The following is a 17,618-nucleotide window of genomic DNA, read 5'->3' as shown; positions in this document are numbered from 1 at the left end:
CTCCTGAAAGTATGCATCTGGGTCTATCTTAATCCAGCTATCATCTTTTTTTGGTGAATGACAGAAGGAGTCAAATGCCTACACTCCCTACCCCCAGGAAGGAGAATGGAGTGTGTGCACACAGAGGGGGGCAAGAAAGTACTTTCACCTTTTCACTTTATGTATTTCTGTACTGTTAAAAATTCAATAGAATGTTTTGTAACAAAAGAGATTTAATAAAAATTACCTACTGACATCATAACTGCCCTCTGGTAGTTTTCTGAAACACCTAACCCAGTGCCTGGAAAGGATTAACAGAGAATTCCAGATGTTTGAAGTGAGGACACATTCATGATTGGAGGGTGGCAGCAGGTGAGAAACAGTCAAGGGGAGAAGAGAGGCCCAGGCGAGAACTTAGCTCTTACCCCTAACCAATAGCATAAAAGTTTCAGGTCCAACGCCCATTAGTGGAGACTATTTTAGGAGTCGGAATTTGTACCTGAGTTCATTGCCACGGGTAACTTGTCAGAGGACTGGTGAGCTTTCAGCTTTGGCTGCTTGGAGGTTGCATCTCCCCCATGTGGAAGGTAAATCTCAAACCTCAGTGATATGGTGGTGGTGAGTGGAGCGCTCACACTTTTCTCTCCCATGTGCTAACTTCTTTTTCCACCCAGGGCCAGACACAGAGTGTTGAAGAATTAAAGGAGATTCTTTCTCAGATTGGTTTTTCATAGAAATGGGGCAGCACTTTTTCTTTGTATCATTTTCCCTTGGTTTTCCTTAGAGAATCCTTCTGCCTTTGCGCGATTATGTTTGTACCCAGCAAATCCTACTGAACAGTAGATAACTATTCAACCAAATGTGACCTGTTGATGTTGTAGAATAGGTTGTTTTGTTTTCCATCTCAGCAAAAAGCCTTAAAACTTTCATTATTTATAATAAAGCTACTTTATAAGAGAAGGCAGCAAAAATGTTTGGAAAAGAGACATCCAGTGATGTCACCCTGATGTTTAGATCCAAACATAGCTGCCCACCCCTGCTCTGCCTCACAAGACCTTCTTTCCTCATAGGCTTCTCTAGTGATGGACCCCTACATGATTCACACCAATGGCGATGGCAACCTCTCCCCGGTTCTGGATGTGCACGTCAATATCAATGGGAAAAGCTCTGGACTGGGAAAAATGAAAGGCAGGAAGGCCAGGTGGTCTGTGAAGCCCTCTGACATGTCTGACAAAACTTTTAATCCCATCCGGGCCATTGTGGACAGCATGAAGGTGAAGCCTAATCCAAACAAAGCCATGATTTCTCTGTCCATTGGTGAGTTGGGGACACTTGATGGAGGGGTAGTATTGTCTCTCCAATCCTCATGGGCTGGTTGGAGAAGATGGTGGTAGAAATGAATCTGAGTACTGAACATGGAAGAGTAATTCTGGGCTCTTTTTGGCTTTTTTCCCCTCCTATGAATAGGAGACCCAACTGTGTTTGGAAACCTACCTACCGATCCTGAAGTTACACAAGCAATGAAAGATGCCCTGGACTCTGGGAAATACAATGGTTATGCCCCATCCATAGGTAGGCTTCTGTTGAGAATATACCTGGTGGCTTTCAAATGTTTAGCTCTTTTAATAGGAGATCGTTCCTACCAACTCTAGATTAAATAGCCCTTTGGTTTGGGGGAAAAGAGTCTTGCCCCAGATGCTTCAATGTGTTGAAGGTCTAACTTCTTTCTGGGCTCCCTTTGGCATGCTGGCCCCTCCCCTCTAGACTCTCAAACAGACTTACTTCTCAAATAATTCTCTCAACCCATCATTACTAATTCTAATAGAAAGGCCTTGAGTCTGGCTGGAACTGCTTGTTTGCCGAGTCCTCTAGATCCTACATTAATTTACTTACCGCCCTATGTAAATAGTTCCTTCATTTTATTTCTCCTTCTCTCTATATTAAAGGCTTATTTTCATTGTGGTTCTGATCACATTGAAATGCAATTGTAACTATTTAAGGTAGAAAGGTCAAAACAACACACACACACACACACACACACACACACACACACATGGCAGAACAGGCAGCCATACTGAAGGATAGAAGGTTTTTCTGTTAGAAAGTTTTTCTATTTAGGTTTAACATTCTCCATTTGTCAAAAATTTCTGCCCAAAATATTTTGGTAAAATAAGTGATTACTGTCAGTGTTGCACATTTTCTTCCCTGTGTTTATGTGTACATAGGAACATATTCTTAGTATAGAATAAAAATCCAGTTAAATGTTAAGATCAGATTTTAAAATTGCTTCACACTGGGTATATTAGTGCACACCTTTTAATCCCAGATACTTGGGAGGCTGAGGCAGGAGGATCTCAAGTTTGAGGTCAGCCTTTGCAACTTACCAACACACTGTCTCAAAATAACATTTTTTAAAAAGGGGCTGGGGATGTAGCAGCTCACTTTTAGAACACTTGCCTAACACGTGTGAATTAAGTATCTAGTACCACAAAAACAAAACAAAGTGCTTCAAACAGGTGTCAGGACTGTGTTTTTAGTTGGGTTACTTACACATTAGATAATTTTTTAAAAAAAAATTATTTTTTAGTTGTAGTTGGGCACAATACCTTTTATTTTATTTATTTATTTTCATGTGGTGCTGAGGATTGAACCCAGGGCCTCGCAGATGCTAGACAAGGGCTCTACCGCTGAGCCAAAACTCCAGTCCCACATTAGACAATTTAATACAGCAAAAATCAACACAAAAGTTATGTAATTAAGTTTCTGACTTTAATATCCAAAGTATTAGGGAACTGATCCAACCCAGAAAACCAAAACCAAATCTCCTTTGACAAACAGTTGGAGGATCTGAACATCTCATGCCAAAGGAAATACAGACAATAACGTATAACTAGGAATTTGCTTCTCCTCACTCATAATGGAGAGCTGATTTATATAATTTCAAGGGATCCATTGTTTCTATTAAATGAAGAAACATGAAATGTTGCCCCTGGCCTTGATAACTTGCCTTTTTGGATAGAAGCTTTACAAAATATTATAATGGGCATGAAACTGTCAAAACTTCAGGCTTATAAGCCAAAGGTGGAAATATTGTACAAGAATATAGTTTCAAAGAAAAAATTTGTACAAAAACTTATAAACATATAATATAAAAAAATATAAAATGGACCACACTTACTCAATGCATTGATGACAACTTTTCAAAAACTGTAGTTCCTATAATGGACTTAGGAATAATTTAAATCTTTTATCTTTTAGAGACCAAAACATAATCACAGTAATCAAGATTACATAAAATATTTTACAGTTTGGGGATCTGTTTCTTTTATTGACAATGAATATAATAAAATTGTAAGATATAAAATATCAGTTAATCACCTTGATCTACAATGGCTGAGAGCTAAGCTGAACAGATTGCTTTGAGCAGGGACAGGAGGCAGCTTGAAGCCCATGTTGACACTCTAGGGCACAGTTGTCAGTTGGAGGAGAAATCGCCAGCTTCCTCTCCCTGCTCTTCTTTCAGGATACCTGTCTAGCCGGGAGGAGGTTGCTTCTTATTTCCACTGTCCTGAGGCACCATTGGAAGCTAAGGTGAGCCTTAGTCAAAGTACCAGCTTGGAAGCAATTTAGGGCAAACTGTACCCCCTTTCCTTGTTTATGTTTTATAGGAGTAATTGTCTGGGTGGGGGACACTGAGGATAATTTCCCTTTAGCAATTTGAGGACTTTTTATTAATTGGGACCACTAATCAGTGCTTATATTTAATGTCATCATAGTATGATATGGATGTCTCTTATAATATCTGGGGTGTCTGTCACAAGGAGTCTCAAAGGACCCAGAGGTCACCCTAGATTTGATGTTATGCAAAAGACCATTTGAAACACAACTCACAAACACCAAATAATTAAATTTAAAAATTTGCCAATAGGATCATGTTAATTTGTAGCTTTCTTCATTCACCTAGGGCATTCAGAAAGAGAGATAGATATTCCAACAGCATACAAATTGATGGCAGTGCCAAGTTTAGATGCCGCCCTTCCCTCTATTGTCTGCGGTGTGGGGTAGACATTTCCTAACATAAGAGGTGTCCTTCATCTGTGCTTCAGAGAAGAGCCAGATTTCAAGTCTCTGGCCACAATTAAGTAAATAGCCAGGCTAAAAATGCCCAGGTCAGCCCAAGGTCTCTTATGGAAGTTGGCTGAGTCATAGCCAACTTATCCTCCCCCCACAACTTATCCTTATAAGAATGATTTGTTTATTTCTTTCAAGTGGCCAACATTTTCAACAACATTTAGGTATGGACACATGTTTGGTTTTGGCTTAGTATAGTTCTTACTATTTTATATAAAACTTTTTGGTTCATTACTGCTCCTAACTCACCCATATCCATCTCACAAGGTCTTTTCTTCTGTGATTGTTGGAACCCCTAAGAGAACTAAACCTTTTTTTTTATCTTCACAGGATGTCATTCTGACAAGTGGCTGCAGTCAGGCTATTGAACTTTGTTTAGCTGTGTTGGCCAATCCAGGACAAAACATCCTCATTCCAAGACCCGGTTTTTCTCTCTACAAGACTTTGGCTGAATCTATGGGAATTGAGGTCAAACTATATAATCTATTGGTAAGTGACTTTTTAATTTTAGATTCAAGTGCTCAATTACTACCCTATAAAATTATGACTTTTACCTCAAAGACAAGAGTCCGGCAGAATGGAATGATCAAGAATGTGAACAACAAAAATGCTGGTGAGGCTGTGGGGGGAAAAGGGACACTTCTAAATGGTTGGTGGGACTGCAGACTAGCACGGCCATTCTGGAAAACAGTATGGAGGCTCCTCAAAAAACTAGGGATAGAACCACCATATGACCCAGCTATCCCATTCCTTGGTATTTCCCCCAAAGATCTAAAATCAGCATTCTACAGAGACACGTCCATCTCAATGTTTATAGCAGCCCAATTCACAATAGCTAAATTATGAAATCAAACCAGATGCCTGTCAATAGATGAATGAATTGTGGTATATACATACATTGGAGTTCTACTCAGCCATAAAATGAATGAAATAATGGCATTTGTTGGTAAATGGAAATGGAGAATATCATGCTAAGTGGAATAAGCCAAACTCAAACGCAAAGGTGAAAAAATGTTTTCTCTCATATGTGGAAGCTAGCGTAAAATAAAGGAAAGGGGGATGGAAGGAAAGGATAACATAAAGAACCAATTGGATTTAAATTAATAGGTGAAAGGAAGTCTAATAGAGTAGAGGAAGGAGAATGGGAGAGGGCAGGGAGAACAGGAGAGAAAAGGGGGAGGAGAAAAGAAGGGACCATGAATAAAATCAATTTCCATGCACGTGTGAGTTTGTCAGAATGAACCCGACTATTATGTATAACAATAAAGCTCTTAAAAAAAGAAGAAAAGAAAAGGCTCTGGCAGTGGGTGGTTGAGGCCAAAGACAAATTTTGTTATTTACACTGCACCCTTGGGTTGAGTATTCCCCCTGCAATCATCTTGGTCTCCCTCTTTCTTTCTCCCCAGCCAGAGAAGTCTTGGGAAATTGACCTGAAACAACTGGAATCTCTGATTGATGAAAAGACAGCTTGTGTCATTGTTAACAACCCGTCAAATCCCTGTGGGTCAGTGTTTAGTAAGAGTCATCTTCAGAAGATTCTGGCAGGTAAGTCCAGAGGAGGAGGTAGGAATGGGGTAATTTAGCAGTTTCCTGGAATGATGAAAAAGAATATTAATATTCTTTCCTATATTCCAAGCCTGTGATGAAGGTAGAGGACTCCATTGATGTCTCTAGTCCATTGTGTGGCATTGGAATGGTAGGACCTGCCGAAAGGAGGATAAAAAGGAAATACTTATGGGTTGAGCATCACTCATCCCAAAATCCCTGGAGCACTTTGGATTAGTCAGATTTCAGATTAGGAAAGTTGAACTGGAAAAATCTATGTAAATATTCAAAATTTTAAAAATACAAAATCTGAAACACTTCTGGTCCTGAAAATCTTGGACAGGTACTTTACCTGTACTCACTTCATCACCAATCCCATCATGTGGAAGTGAGAGTTTGAAATATCTAGTTAATTAAATGGCAAATTTAGGCCCCACAGCCTGGAAGAATATCAGAAAGATTTACAGTTCTTGAAGAGGAAGACCGCACAAAGAGACATGAAATTAGCAATAATAAGAGTAGGTGAATATTAAATGAGAGGGAAATTTGCTTTAAAAATGATTTCAGCATGATTTTCTTATTTTCAGTGGCCGCAAGGCAGTGTGTCCCCATCCTCGCTGATGAGATCTATGGAGACATGGTGAGTCTGGGTCAGGATATAAAACTACAATAATCTCTATCCCAAATTGTTTCATGGGAATTCTTAAATTGGCAAGTGAAACAATCAGAAGCAACTCCTAGTCATTTCCCTGTAGCAATTCAGCATCCTTGGAAACTTAACAAATGTATAGATCCATGACTCCTTGGTCAGTTTTTTTTTTATCCATAAGCCTTGAAAATCCAAAGATACTTGAAATTTATTTGGTTGCAAATTCTGAGCTGACCTGATATATCTGTAGATTTTTTATTTATCCCATGTGTGGATATATATTTGTTAAGAGTGCAGGGAAAGTGGCAGAAATATTAATATTCTTAATTATCCTAGACTGCTGTGGGCATGTTTCATAATGTGTGGTACACGTGTTGTATAGTCTTTTCAAAATCCAGACAGTTCTGCATTCTGCAACACATCTGGGCCCAGGAATTTTAGATAAGGGATTATGGACCCATGTTTTATTTTTAAATCTAGAACTCTAATAGTCACTAATTCCATAAGGCTGGCTTCATGAAGTTGTACGCACTACTGGGATAGAGTCCGTTTCCCCACTTTAGGCTTCCTTTCATCCAGACTAGACCTGGAATTAAATGTTTTAAATAATTCCCTTTGAAGCCTCTTGGAAATCTGATCATGCTTTAGGGTAGAAATGAACCTGTAAATCTGAATCCCTGTTCCTCTAGATAGAAGGAAAAGGGTGGAGGTATGGGATACAGAGAGAAGTAAACAAGAAGATCTCTTCTCCTTAGGTGTTTTCAGATTGCAAATATGAGCCATTGGCCACCCTCAGCACCAATGTCCCCATCCTGTCCTGTGGAGGGCTGGCTAAGCGCTGGCTGGTTCCTGGCTGGAGGTTGGGCTGGATCCTTATCCATGACAGAAGAGACATTTTTGGCAATGAGGTGAGGGCAATGTGGTGCAATAGGATGTGTGATTTAGGATATATATGCATAGTAGTGAGAAGGTAGAACCCTTCCCCTTTCTTCTTGGCCTTATAGTTCATGGTGTCTGGAAACACTAGATAAAGATGGGAATAGTTATAGCTCTCCCAAGTTCAGTTTTCACGTATCTGGCTTTGTGAAGAAGTTCCATCCACCTCCAGTTTTAGGACTACAGGAAAGGGAAACAATGACAGTAATGACAGCTAATAGTGCTGGAGGGTGAACCATGTACCTATGCTTTATGAACAGTTTTAATTTAATTCTCACAACAACCTTAAGAGGCTAGTATTAGTATTCACTCCATTTTACAGTTGAGAAAGGTACAGAGAAGTTACATTATTTGCCTAGTCATCCAGCAGGTGTATGACAGAGCTATGCTATAGACCTAGTGACCTGATCTAAGATGTCATTAGGCCACATTACTTCCTAGCATTAAAAACCTGATAGGTCAGAATAAGAATCCCCCAAACAGGGATGCGTAAGTAAGATGAATAATGCATTTCTTGGGGGGACTTCTAGATTCGAGATGGGCTGGTGAAGCTGAGTCAGCGGATCTTGGGACCCTGTACCATTGTCCAGGGAGCTCTGAAAAGCATCCTGCGCCGTACCCCTCAAGAGTTCTACCACAACACACTAAGCTTCCTCAAGGTAAGGGCAGCCTATGGACTTCTACTTGGGGAGTTTGGGAGTCGGAGAATACCAGCAGTGGAATTAGGAATGATTGATCCCATTTCTGGAGCACCATTCTAATATGGAACTTCAATATCAGGAAATGGCATCATGTAAGAATTCACCCATACTCTCACTTCTGGTAAGTCACTCTGCTCTTGGCCAGGAACTCTGAGTGATAGAGTTTTTCCTGTTGACTCCTTATGCCAGAAGATCAAACCCAAGTTTCCAGCTTTCACTGAGGAGTCTTTTAATGATGTGGTTTTTCTTTTACTTAAAATTTGATCCTTGATGTTCTCTCTACCTCCTCTTTTAGTCCAATGCTGATCTTTGCTATGGGGCATTGGCTGCCATCCCTGGGCTTCAGCCCGTCCGCCCTTCTGGGGCCATGTATCTCATGGTAAGTAGGTGTGTGGGCGGGGAGAGGCAGTAGGTCCATGCATGTTGTAAAGCATGGGAAGGTGGTAGGCAGGGCTGCTTATGGGGTTGTGCAGGGCATGCTGCATTCACAAAGGCTAGGCCCCTGAACAAGACAGTTGAGGAATTGCCTTGTTCTGAAGTGTCCCACTGATAAGATTTAATCTCAAAGTTCTCAAAACGTGGTACTGATAATCATTTTATATGTAGTACAGGGAAGTTATAAGATGCAAACAAGCTACTTTATAGCTCATAACTGGGAATGATTCTGGTCCTCTAGGGGTATTTGGAACTGTGTGGGAATTTTGTTTTCAGGATGACTTAAGGGTGCTATTGCCATTTTGTGGGCCAGGAATTCCAAAGATCTTACAATGGGTGAAACAGTCCCATGCAATAAAGAAGGACCTGACGCTAATGTTAATCGTACCTCTGTTGAGAAACACTGGCATTCTGTTTCCTTTCATTTATCAACACCCAAGAAGGAACTCTGTAACAAACTAAAATATGAATATAAATATATCCGTTCTTCCCTGTGATAAATTCCACACATTTACAAGTGCCAGAATGCTTAGTTATCAGTAGCAGAGTTCCAAGATATCTTTTAAAGCAGTTCCTACCCTAATTTCTGGCATAGGAAATTGGCCTGTTTTCCCTCCTTCTGATAAGTTGTCCTCTCCCTTTTATTATTGGTACAGGTTGGAATTGAGATGGAACACTTCCCAGAATTTGAAAACGATGTGGAGTTCACAGAGCGGTTAGTTGCTGAACAGTCTGTCCACTGCCTCCCAGCAACGGTGAGTGCTTATGCACTCTCAACAGTTTCTAGAGCGCCCCCCCCCCACCAGCTCTCCCTGAGCTAGGTGCTAGCCTGACCTTTTCCCCTCCAACAAAGTATATTCTCATTTGTCATGATTCACACTTATATGTCTCATGACTTCAATTTAAAGTTTGTTTCTCCCCGTCATTATCTCATCCATAATGGGTGAGATAACCCATGTTTATAACAAACATGCTAGACGAGACACATTCAAGCTTGTCCCACAGTCCATTTCAAGATGAATTAACTCAGTTACTGACTCAGCACCCTAGTGATGGGGACGGGGTGGATGGATACCCCAGGTGAAATGCCAGCACTTCTTGCTGGTGAGAGACCTGCTGTTTTAGGGTGGTCCAGTGCCAGATTCAGTTGCTCTGAAAATAACAGGTTCTTATTTTTGCAGTGCTTCGAGTACCCGAATTTCTTCCGGGTGGTAATTACTGTCCCTGAGGTGATGATGCTGGAGGCTTGTAGCCGGATCCAGGAGTTCTGTGAACAGCACTATCATTGTACTGAAGGGAGCCAGGAGGAGTGTGACAAATAGACCCTCCTCTATTCTCCTGAAGATGTGTCCCTTCTGAGGAGGGTTGGACTGGGCTCTGCTGCTCCTCAGTGAGTCAGACACCCCCACAGGGAGAGGAGCCTCAAAAGCACCATGTCAGGGATTCAGGATTGTTCCTACTTTCCCCCGTTCACATCCACATGCACACTCTGAACCCCAGATTCTCCTCTCGCTCTGCTTGGCTGGAGTGACTCACTAGTTATTTAATTTGTCCCCCTCTCATGTGGCTTCCTCCTTTTTTTCCTGAGAATACCAGGTGAACAAAGTTTACCAGAAAGCAGTTAAGCCTATAAAAGTAAGATTTCAAGATGGGAGAAACAAAAGACTGTGAGAACAGGTGCCCCCAACTATTTCCTTATGGTCTAAGTAAGGACACTGTCCAGACAGGTCTGACGCCCAACTCTGTTACTGCCTCATTTCAGGTATACCTCACTTTTGCCACAGAGAAACAGTTATCTGGCTGGTTTTATTCTAAACACATTTGGAAATTTGCTATTTGAAGGATCATTTAAAGAAACATTTTCATGGATTATTTTGGTAAAGAATTATTTTGTGATGCAGATAAATACCTTTAATTGATCAGTTTCCTAAATTTAGTTTTACATGCATCAGGCTTTCTTAAAATGAGACCACATCTTGTTTTAAGAGAAAAGAGAAATCAGAGGACCTTCAAGAAATACTGCTGTGTATGGGCCAAAAATATCCTCACTTGTCATTGTTACAGAATCATTATCATTTTTGCTATGATGTTAATATTGATTTATTAATATTTGTTATATTACCTTTTCATGTTTTCTAAGAAATATTTGTATTACTAGATCTTTTATTTTGCCAAGGACATAAATTATTTTTCTTCTTTTTTAAAATAAATTGTATCAAGTATGCTTCTCTGTGATGTGTTTTTCCTCCTCTGTAGAGGAATCTCCAGGCCCTACTCTGTCTGTTGATATATTAGCCAGTTGGCTTACTTCTTTGTAGGATTTATTTCTTCATAGATGTACTAATTTTTGGAGTTACTTAAGAAACATAACTCCTAGAATATTTTATTTGGGAGCTCAACTTCTGGCTTTCTACTTATAAACAAGGGAAACCCAAAAGTAACAAATTATAACCTCTATCCTTGAACTTCATACTTTCAACTTTTTTGGATTCCCATCCTCTGGTACCCTTGCCTAGACCCAGTATTATTTTGGGACACAAAGTTCAGCTTGACTAGCAAATGAGAGGTGTTCAGATTTGCATGAACATTTTGTCTGCAAATTCTCTTAGGTTCAGTTGCCTGTTTAATTTTTTCTTTTGACACTTCCCTTAGAGAAGGGAAGCCCAAAATTATCTTGCAAGGTTGGTTGGGGATGGGACTACACCTTAACCAATGTGGACATTTCTCACCAAAGGAAGTTTTCTTAACTAGAAGAGGAACTTTGGGCCTTAACCCTAATAGTCACATCTAATTAATTACCTTTACAAAAATAATGATTAAATTCCCCTTCCGATCCATGTTTGAGTTCAGGGAGTTCACACAAACATTTGTCTTTCAATGCTCTTCAGCAGATCCAAAATGAATACACAATGATTGAAATGATAAAGATGTCAGTTTCCTGTATGATAGCATTGCCAAAAATTTTCAAAAAATGCCTGGCTCCTCTTTTCCTGTCTCCTGCTACCAACCCCGCATAGATCTCTGTCCAGAAATAAACAGGAAGACTCTGTGCTTTACATAAGACATTTTAGCTTATGTTCAAACATTTAAAAAGTAGTACATGCACACTGGACAAATTTCATACAATACAAACAAACCCTCTTTCTTTTCCATCCCATCCTCTAGCCATCCAATTCCCCCACCCCTTGAAGGAATGAATACACTCATCAGTCGCCGGTTCATAACCAAGAATATTCTGGGCATATGTAAGGGTCTCCGTGTGTCCATTTCCTTTTTTCCAACCAACTATCACTCAGCTTTAGAATTCTGAGCCCTACGGAGGTCGAAGGAGGGATGACATATTGAAGTGTCCATCACTTCGTGGGTGTCTTCAGATAAAAACACTATCCCTCCTCCCAGGCAGGCGCTGTTTCCAAACAAACTTTGATATTTAACTTTCAGTGGCTTTCCGGATACTAGCATCTGAGTGTCATGAGATAACACTAAGAACACATTACAAGATCGGAGACAAGGACTCTGCTGTGAATTCACCTGTGCCCGAACACCGCCTATCAGATGACTCACTTCGAAAACCGCAGAACAGCTAGCACAAAGTGTTCCACTCCTCTCCCTAGCAACCCTCGACGCCTGTTGTAGATACTACCGCTGCGCGTCGGGGCGGGGGGGGTGGGGGGTGGCTGCGGTGCTATGGCGCATGCGCCGTCGCCAGGGACCGCGCGTGTGTTGTGGGGGGTGCCCTCCAGTGCGCAGGCGCAGATCCCAGCGGGCGGTGAGGTTTTCTGGCTCTGAGCAGCTCCTGGTTTTCTTGGGTAGAGGGTACAGTGTTGTTTCCTCCTTTGGCTTCCTCGTGTCCTAAGTTCTGTTGCGAGATTCTCTTCTTCCTGTGCTCCCAGTTTGGGTCTCGTCTGGCAGAAGGTTTCCAGGAATTTGACAAATCATCCCTGAGCGTTGTACACACCTGTTAATCTATTTCCAATCTCGGGCCAGTCCCTGCAAATCCAATGAATTGAGAAGCCGAGTAGGAATTCCATTTACCTGGTGTCAGTTTCCAAAAGTAAAAGACCTTTGGAACTTAACTCTATAAAGAATCGCGTCTCTCATGGTCCCCAGTGCCTGCCATATGGTAAGACCTCTACTCAGAACAAAGAATCCGGCCTGTCCTCCCTCTGGAGATGGCGTGCATTCTTCCTTGAATATGTGCCTACTTTTCTAAAGAAGCCTCTGCCTCTGAGGGGAAAAAGAAATCCACCTTTTTGGTCTTGTCAAAGATAAAGCCACTAGTTAAAGTGAAGACAGGTTTTAATCGGTAGTATGCTGTTATAATAGGGAGGATTCCAGCATGAACTGAACTGAACTTCAGGTTGAACCTAGGTGATAGTAAAGGAATAGGGGAATGGAGTGGTAGTGAAGGAATGGGAACTGGGAGGTTCAGCATTGGGGCAATGAAAAGTTACAAAATAAGAAGGAAGGGGTTGGTCCGTGTGCAATCCATCTAGGTTCACTGTTAAATGGAGATTAAGGAAGTTTGGCTCCCATCTTCCCAGAGAGGCTGAGAGACAGGGACACAATCTCAGGTGGTGGCTGGAATAAATAATAAACTCTTTTGACAGCCTTGAGATTTCTCAGGCGGATGTTTTAAGCAGGTCCTGGGTGTTATAGTTTGGCTCTGGAATTCTCCCAAAGACTAATGTGTTGAAGGCTTGGTCTCCAATTTAGCTTTGCTCAGAAGTGGGACTCTTGGGAAGTGATTGGATCATGATGGCTCTGATCTCATTTGGATAAATCCATGGATGGATTAATAATCTGATTGTATTATTCGGGTAGGGATGGAAACTGTAGGAGGTGAGGACTCATTGCAGGAAGTAGGTCACTGGGGCATGCCCTGGATGGTTATATCTTGTTCTTAGCCCCTTCCTCCTCCTCTCTGTTTCTAAGGTCTCTCCCTCTCTCCTTTTCAGATGCTTGAGGTAATGATTTTTCCTTCACCATGCCCTTCTGCCATGATGTTTTTGCCTTGGAACCAACTGACCATGGACTGAAACCTCAAAACTCTGAGCCAAAATGAATCTTTCCTTCTGTAAGTTGATTTTCTCAACTAATTTTGTCACAGCAGTGGAACACCTACTAACACACTCGGTCATCCTGGGGCTGTGGTACAGAGCTGTTAGAAATTGCATTAGTGTTTTGTTCAAATCCCTGGAGGTTAGTTGAGAAAGGACTCAGAAGAACCTGGCTGGAATTTGATCAAGGAGAGACTCTTTGTCACACTATGTACTCACACATTACTATATACAAAGGGCTGTATTTTAATTACCCTAGAGTTTGAATTATTGTATTCGTTGGAGAAGAATGGAGTTCCTGGAACATCTTACTCATACTCTTTATTTATTGTATGTTTATAGACACATTTCATATGTCATAAACATGAAAATCCAATGCTATTGGCCAAACTGTTTCATGGTACCTTCCCAATAAGCTTTTTTTTTGTTGTTGTTGTTTGACATTCAGATTGAAGCATATTATGTAGGAGGTAATGTTCAATTCCTCAAATAAAACAATCTGTAGAACTAGAACATGGCTATCTTAATATTTGTCAATATTTCAAGCACAGAATTGAATTCTCATTCCTCGAGACAGTAACCTGATAATTAATATTCAAAGCATTTTCATGTTATGCTGCATTTAAAAATAAAGCCATAAATGTGTTCCTTTGATAGTGTCTAAACTTAGAACAATAAAAAGATTAGTATGGTACTAATACTAAAGGATATCATAGCAATATTCATCAAACCAAATTCAACAGCACATTAAAATGAGTATGCATTCTAACCAAGTGATCTTTATTTCTAGGATGCAAGGATGGTTTAACATATAAAAATCACTCAGTATAATATACTACATTAAGGGAATGAAGGACAAAACACATAAAATCATCTCAACAGATGCAGAAAGAGCAGTTGACAGGATGCAATATCTTTTCACTGAATGATTAAGAATAGAAGACATTATGTCCACAGAATAAGGGCTACCTACAAAAGGCCCACAGCTAACATATTAAATGAGAAAAGACTGAAAGTTTTTCCTCTAATATCAGGGAAAAGGCAAGAATCCCTGCTCTCAACACTTCTATTCAGTATAGTATTGGAAGTCCTAACCAGAGCAATTAGACAGAAAAAGAAATAAAATTCTCTAAATTAGAAAAGAAGAAATAGTTTCTGTTCATAGATGACATTGTCTTATATGTAGAAAATCCTAAATATTCCACAAAAATTGTTAAAATAACTAAATTCAGCAGAGTTGAAGGATATCATAGCAATATCATCAGTTATATTTTTATACACTAACAATAACAACCCCAAATGAAATTAAGAAAACAGTTAATAGTAGCATCAAAACAGTAAAAATTATAAATCAATCTAATTAAGAAAATGAAAGACTAATATAATGAAAACTATGAAATGTTGGTGAAAGAAACTGAAGAAGACAAAGAAATAGCTTATGCTAGAGGACTGGAAGAGAGTATTGTTAATATATCTGTGATGGTTAATCTGCATTATTAACTTGATTGGATTGAGATAAACCTAGGATTAAGAGATTAATGGGTGTTTCCAGAGACATTGGCATGTGGGACAGTAAACTGAAGGGTAGATTTGCTCTGAATGTGAGCAGCACTGTCCTGTAGCTAGGAAACCCAGAAGCAGCAAAGTGAACAGAGGAAGTCGTAGAAGATTCAAGCTCTGTTATTCTTAAGCAGGTGTGTCTATTGCTGATACCATTGTGTGTGGATGTCAGACCCAGCTTCTTCACTTTTCCATTGTAAAGCTATTCCTGAGGGAGTTTCCATTCCTCTAATCTTGGATGAGGCCGCACCATTGGTCCCTCTCGTTCTGAGGCTCTAGCTTCTTGGACTGAGCAGCTACTGGTTCTTCTGGTTCTCTAGTGTGCAGATAGTCATTGAGTAACTGTCCAGCTTCTGATGATGTAAGACACCCTAATAAATCCTGTTTTATAATGGTACACATACATTTCCTATTAGTTCCATTCCTCTAGAGAACCCTACCTAATACAGATTTTGGTACCAGAAGTGGGGGCTTTGCTGTGACTATACCTGACCATGTGTTTCAGAAGTGTTTGGAACTGGTTTGTGAGAGAAGTTTGGAAAAGTCTGGAGGTGCAGACTAGAGAGGCCTTAAAATGTTGTAGGCAGAATTTAGTGGGCAATTACGGTGGAAGCTCAAAGGACCGGAATGCCAACAGGATGGTAAAGATTGTGTGCATAGGTTTCAGACTTTTTGTTTTTATTACTGGGGATTGAACCTGGGGTTTTACCACTGAGCTATGTCCCCAGCCCTTTTAATTTTATTTTCCGACAAGGTCTTGCTAAGTTTCTGAGACTGGCCTGGAATTTGTGATCCTCTTGACTCAGTCTCCTGAGTCACTGGGATTACAAGTGTGTGCCACTTTTGCCCAGCTCATGAGGTTTCAGATGGAATTGTGAGGACTCTATTGGAAACTGGACTACAGGTCATTCATGTTACATTCTGGCAAAGGACTTGGGTACATTTTGTGCATGTCCTGGGTATTTCAATAAGGATGAATTTAAAGTCATGGGATAATTAATTGGGTGGAGGAAATTTCAAGGCAGCATAGCATTTGAGGAGTGGCATGAGTATTGCTGGTAGCTTTTGGCTAGGTGTACTGTGAGAATTAGGATAAAAAAGCAGAGCAGAAAGATTTAAAATATTTGTAGTTTAATCAGAAAAGTACATATAAAACTGTGGTTGCTAAACATATTAGAGCCATTAAAGAGAAACCAAGTTCTTTGCACAGAGATAATAGGAAAGTTGCCTTGAGGGCACCTGAGGAATCAGTAAGATCCCATTATTCACAGGCTCAAAGGTGTAAAAATGAAGACTCATTTGAAAAACTTTGCTTTAAGAAGAGACTATAGGAGCACCCTGCTGCCACAGGGCCACCTAGAAAGATATTTCCCCAGGATTTGGTTCACTGTGCTCAGTCATCCAGGCACTCAGAGACCACTACAGCCAGAGTCCAAGCAGGCCTGCTACTGTTCAAGTTGGTGGTGGACCTTGGCTTCATCCACATTGGTGCTGGTTTCAGAGGAATGCAAAATGTTGGAGTTAGGGGACCAAGGAGGCTTCCACTGAGATTTCAAAGGAAGGCCTGGGAGGCCAGGCAATGTGTGAGCAGGGTGGGAATGCCTGTGAGTGGCCCCTGAGAGGGCAATTATGAAGCTGTGAAAGTGAAACTGGAGCTGCATTGAAGATCCCAAGATCTTAGAGATGCCAGAAACACAGAAAGTTTATTGAAGGTCACATCCAGACAGTGAGAAGAGATAGCCCAACAGAGAGGACATGTGAGCTACATACCTCATTAACAAGCCATACTATTATTCCTAAGACAATTAAGACTAAAGCTACTAAAATATTTAAAACTAAACAACTAAAGTATAGAAAATTAAAAAAAAAAGAAAAAGACATACTACACGAATTATAAATCAAACAACTTTTTGGAACTATTAATTGTCAAGTATTATTTATTGAGTAACATTAATAAGGACAAAAATTTGACTCTTATTATATCACAAAGAAGAATCCTGTAGGAAATAGTATAATTACAAACAAGTATGCAACTAACATATAGCTGGAAAAATACAAAGAAAAAAGAAAGAATTACAATGAAGAACTGACAATACGCAGTCATCATGGAAATCTTTTTTTAAACATAAATCTCTCTCAGCTTCACAGATCTTGCAAACTAACAATATATGTTATATGTGGTACATATATGTATTATATATATGTATGTGTATTGTATTTATATGTATATATGAAATCCTATAACCAAAATGGAATGCCCATTATTTAAAAATTGAACATTTACCCAAAGTTAATCAAGTATAAAGCCCCAATAAATGTCTATGTGTGCATTTCTTTTTTTTCCTTTTAAGTTTTTGCATAAAAACATCACCTTTCATTCTTAATTTTCACTAAAAATCTGAGTAATCTATTTCTTGATGGAAATGGAAATTGTATAGGTTATCAAGAAATGTGGTTATAATTCTCAAATACAATCTTATCAGTCATTTCTCTATGACCACAATGCAAATGTGGCTGGAACACACACACAGGGTAGAAGTGTAAGGTCTTAATGCCAGGTAAAAACGGTCAGATACTTCCCAAGAGCATGGGCTATCAAAAGCAATCTTGACCCAACCTATT

At 40.0% G+C, this 17,618-nt stretch overlaps 1 protein-coding gene across 1 annotated transcript; it reads left to right on the top strand.

Annotated features, from left to right (window-relative positions):
- Nucleotides 1–411: 411 nt before the first annotated feature.
- Nucleotides 412–10,600, top strand: Tat (tyrosine aminotransferase). The gene is made up of 12 exons (XM_015496110.2): nucleotides 412–566; nucleotides 1,050–1,296; nucleotides 1,447–1,551; nucleotides 3,503–3,570; nucleotides 4,441–4,599; nucleotides 5,517–5,655; nucleotides 6,243–6,295; nucleotides 7,060–7,212; nucleotides 7,771–7,899; nucleotides 8,237–8,320; nucleotides 9,033–9,131; nucleotides 9,558–10,600. The coding sequence occupies exons 1-12, from the start codon at nucleotides 558–560 to the stop codon at nucleotides 9,696–9,698; spliced, it is 1,386 nt and encodes a 461-aa protein (XP_015351596.1). The 5' UTR covers nucleotides 412–557; the 3' UTR covers nucleotides 9,699–10,600.
- Nucleotides 10,601–17,618: the final 7,018 nt, after the last annotated feature.

The sequence above is a fragment of the Marmota marmota genome, unplaced genomic scaffold, assembly GCF_001458135.2.
Source record: "Marmota marmota marmota unplaced genomic scaffold, marMar, whole genome shotgun sequence".
Lineage (NCBI taxonomy): Eukaryota > Metazoa > Chordata > Mammalia > Rodentia > Sciuridae > Marmota > Marmota marmota.
Note: the sequence above shows the minus strand (reverse complement) of the source record. Positions and strands in the feature narration are given on the sequence as shown.

What these genes read in the sequence shown, in the direction of transcription:
- Tat (XM_015496110.2), top strand. An exon ending in TGGTTATGCCCCATCCATAG is followed by an intron (nt 1,552 to 3,502) that starts GTAGGCTTCTGT and finishes CTCTTCTTTCAG; the next exon opens with GATACCTGTCTAGCCGGGAG. An exon ending in TCTTCAGAAGATTCTGGCAG is followed by an intron (nt 5,656 to 6,242) that starts GTAAGTCCAGAG and finishes TCTTATTTTCAG; the next exon opens with TGGCCGCAAGGCAGTGTGTC.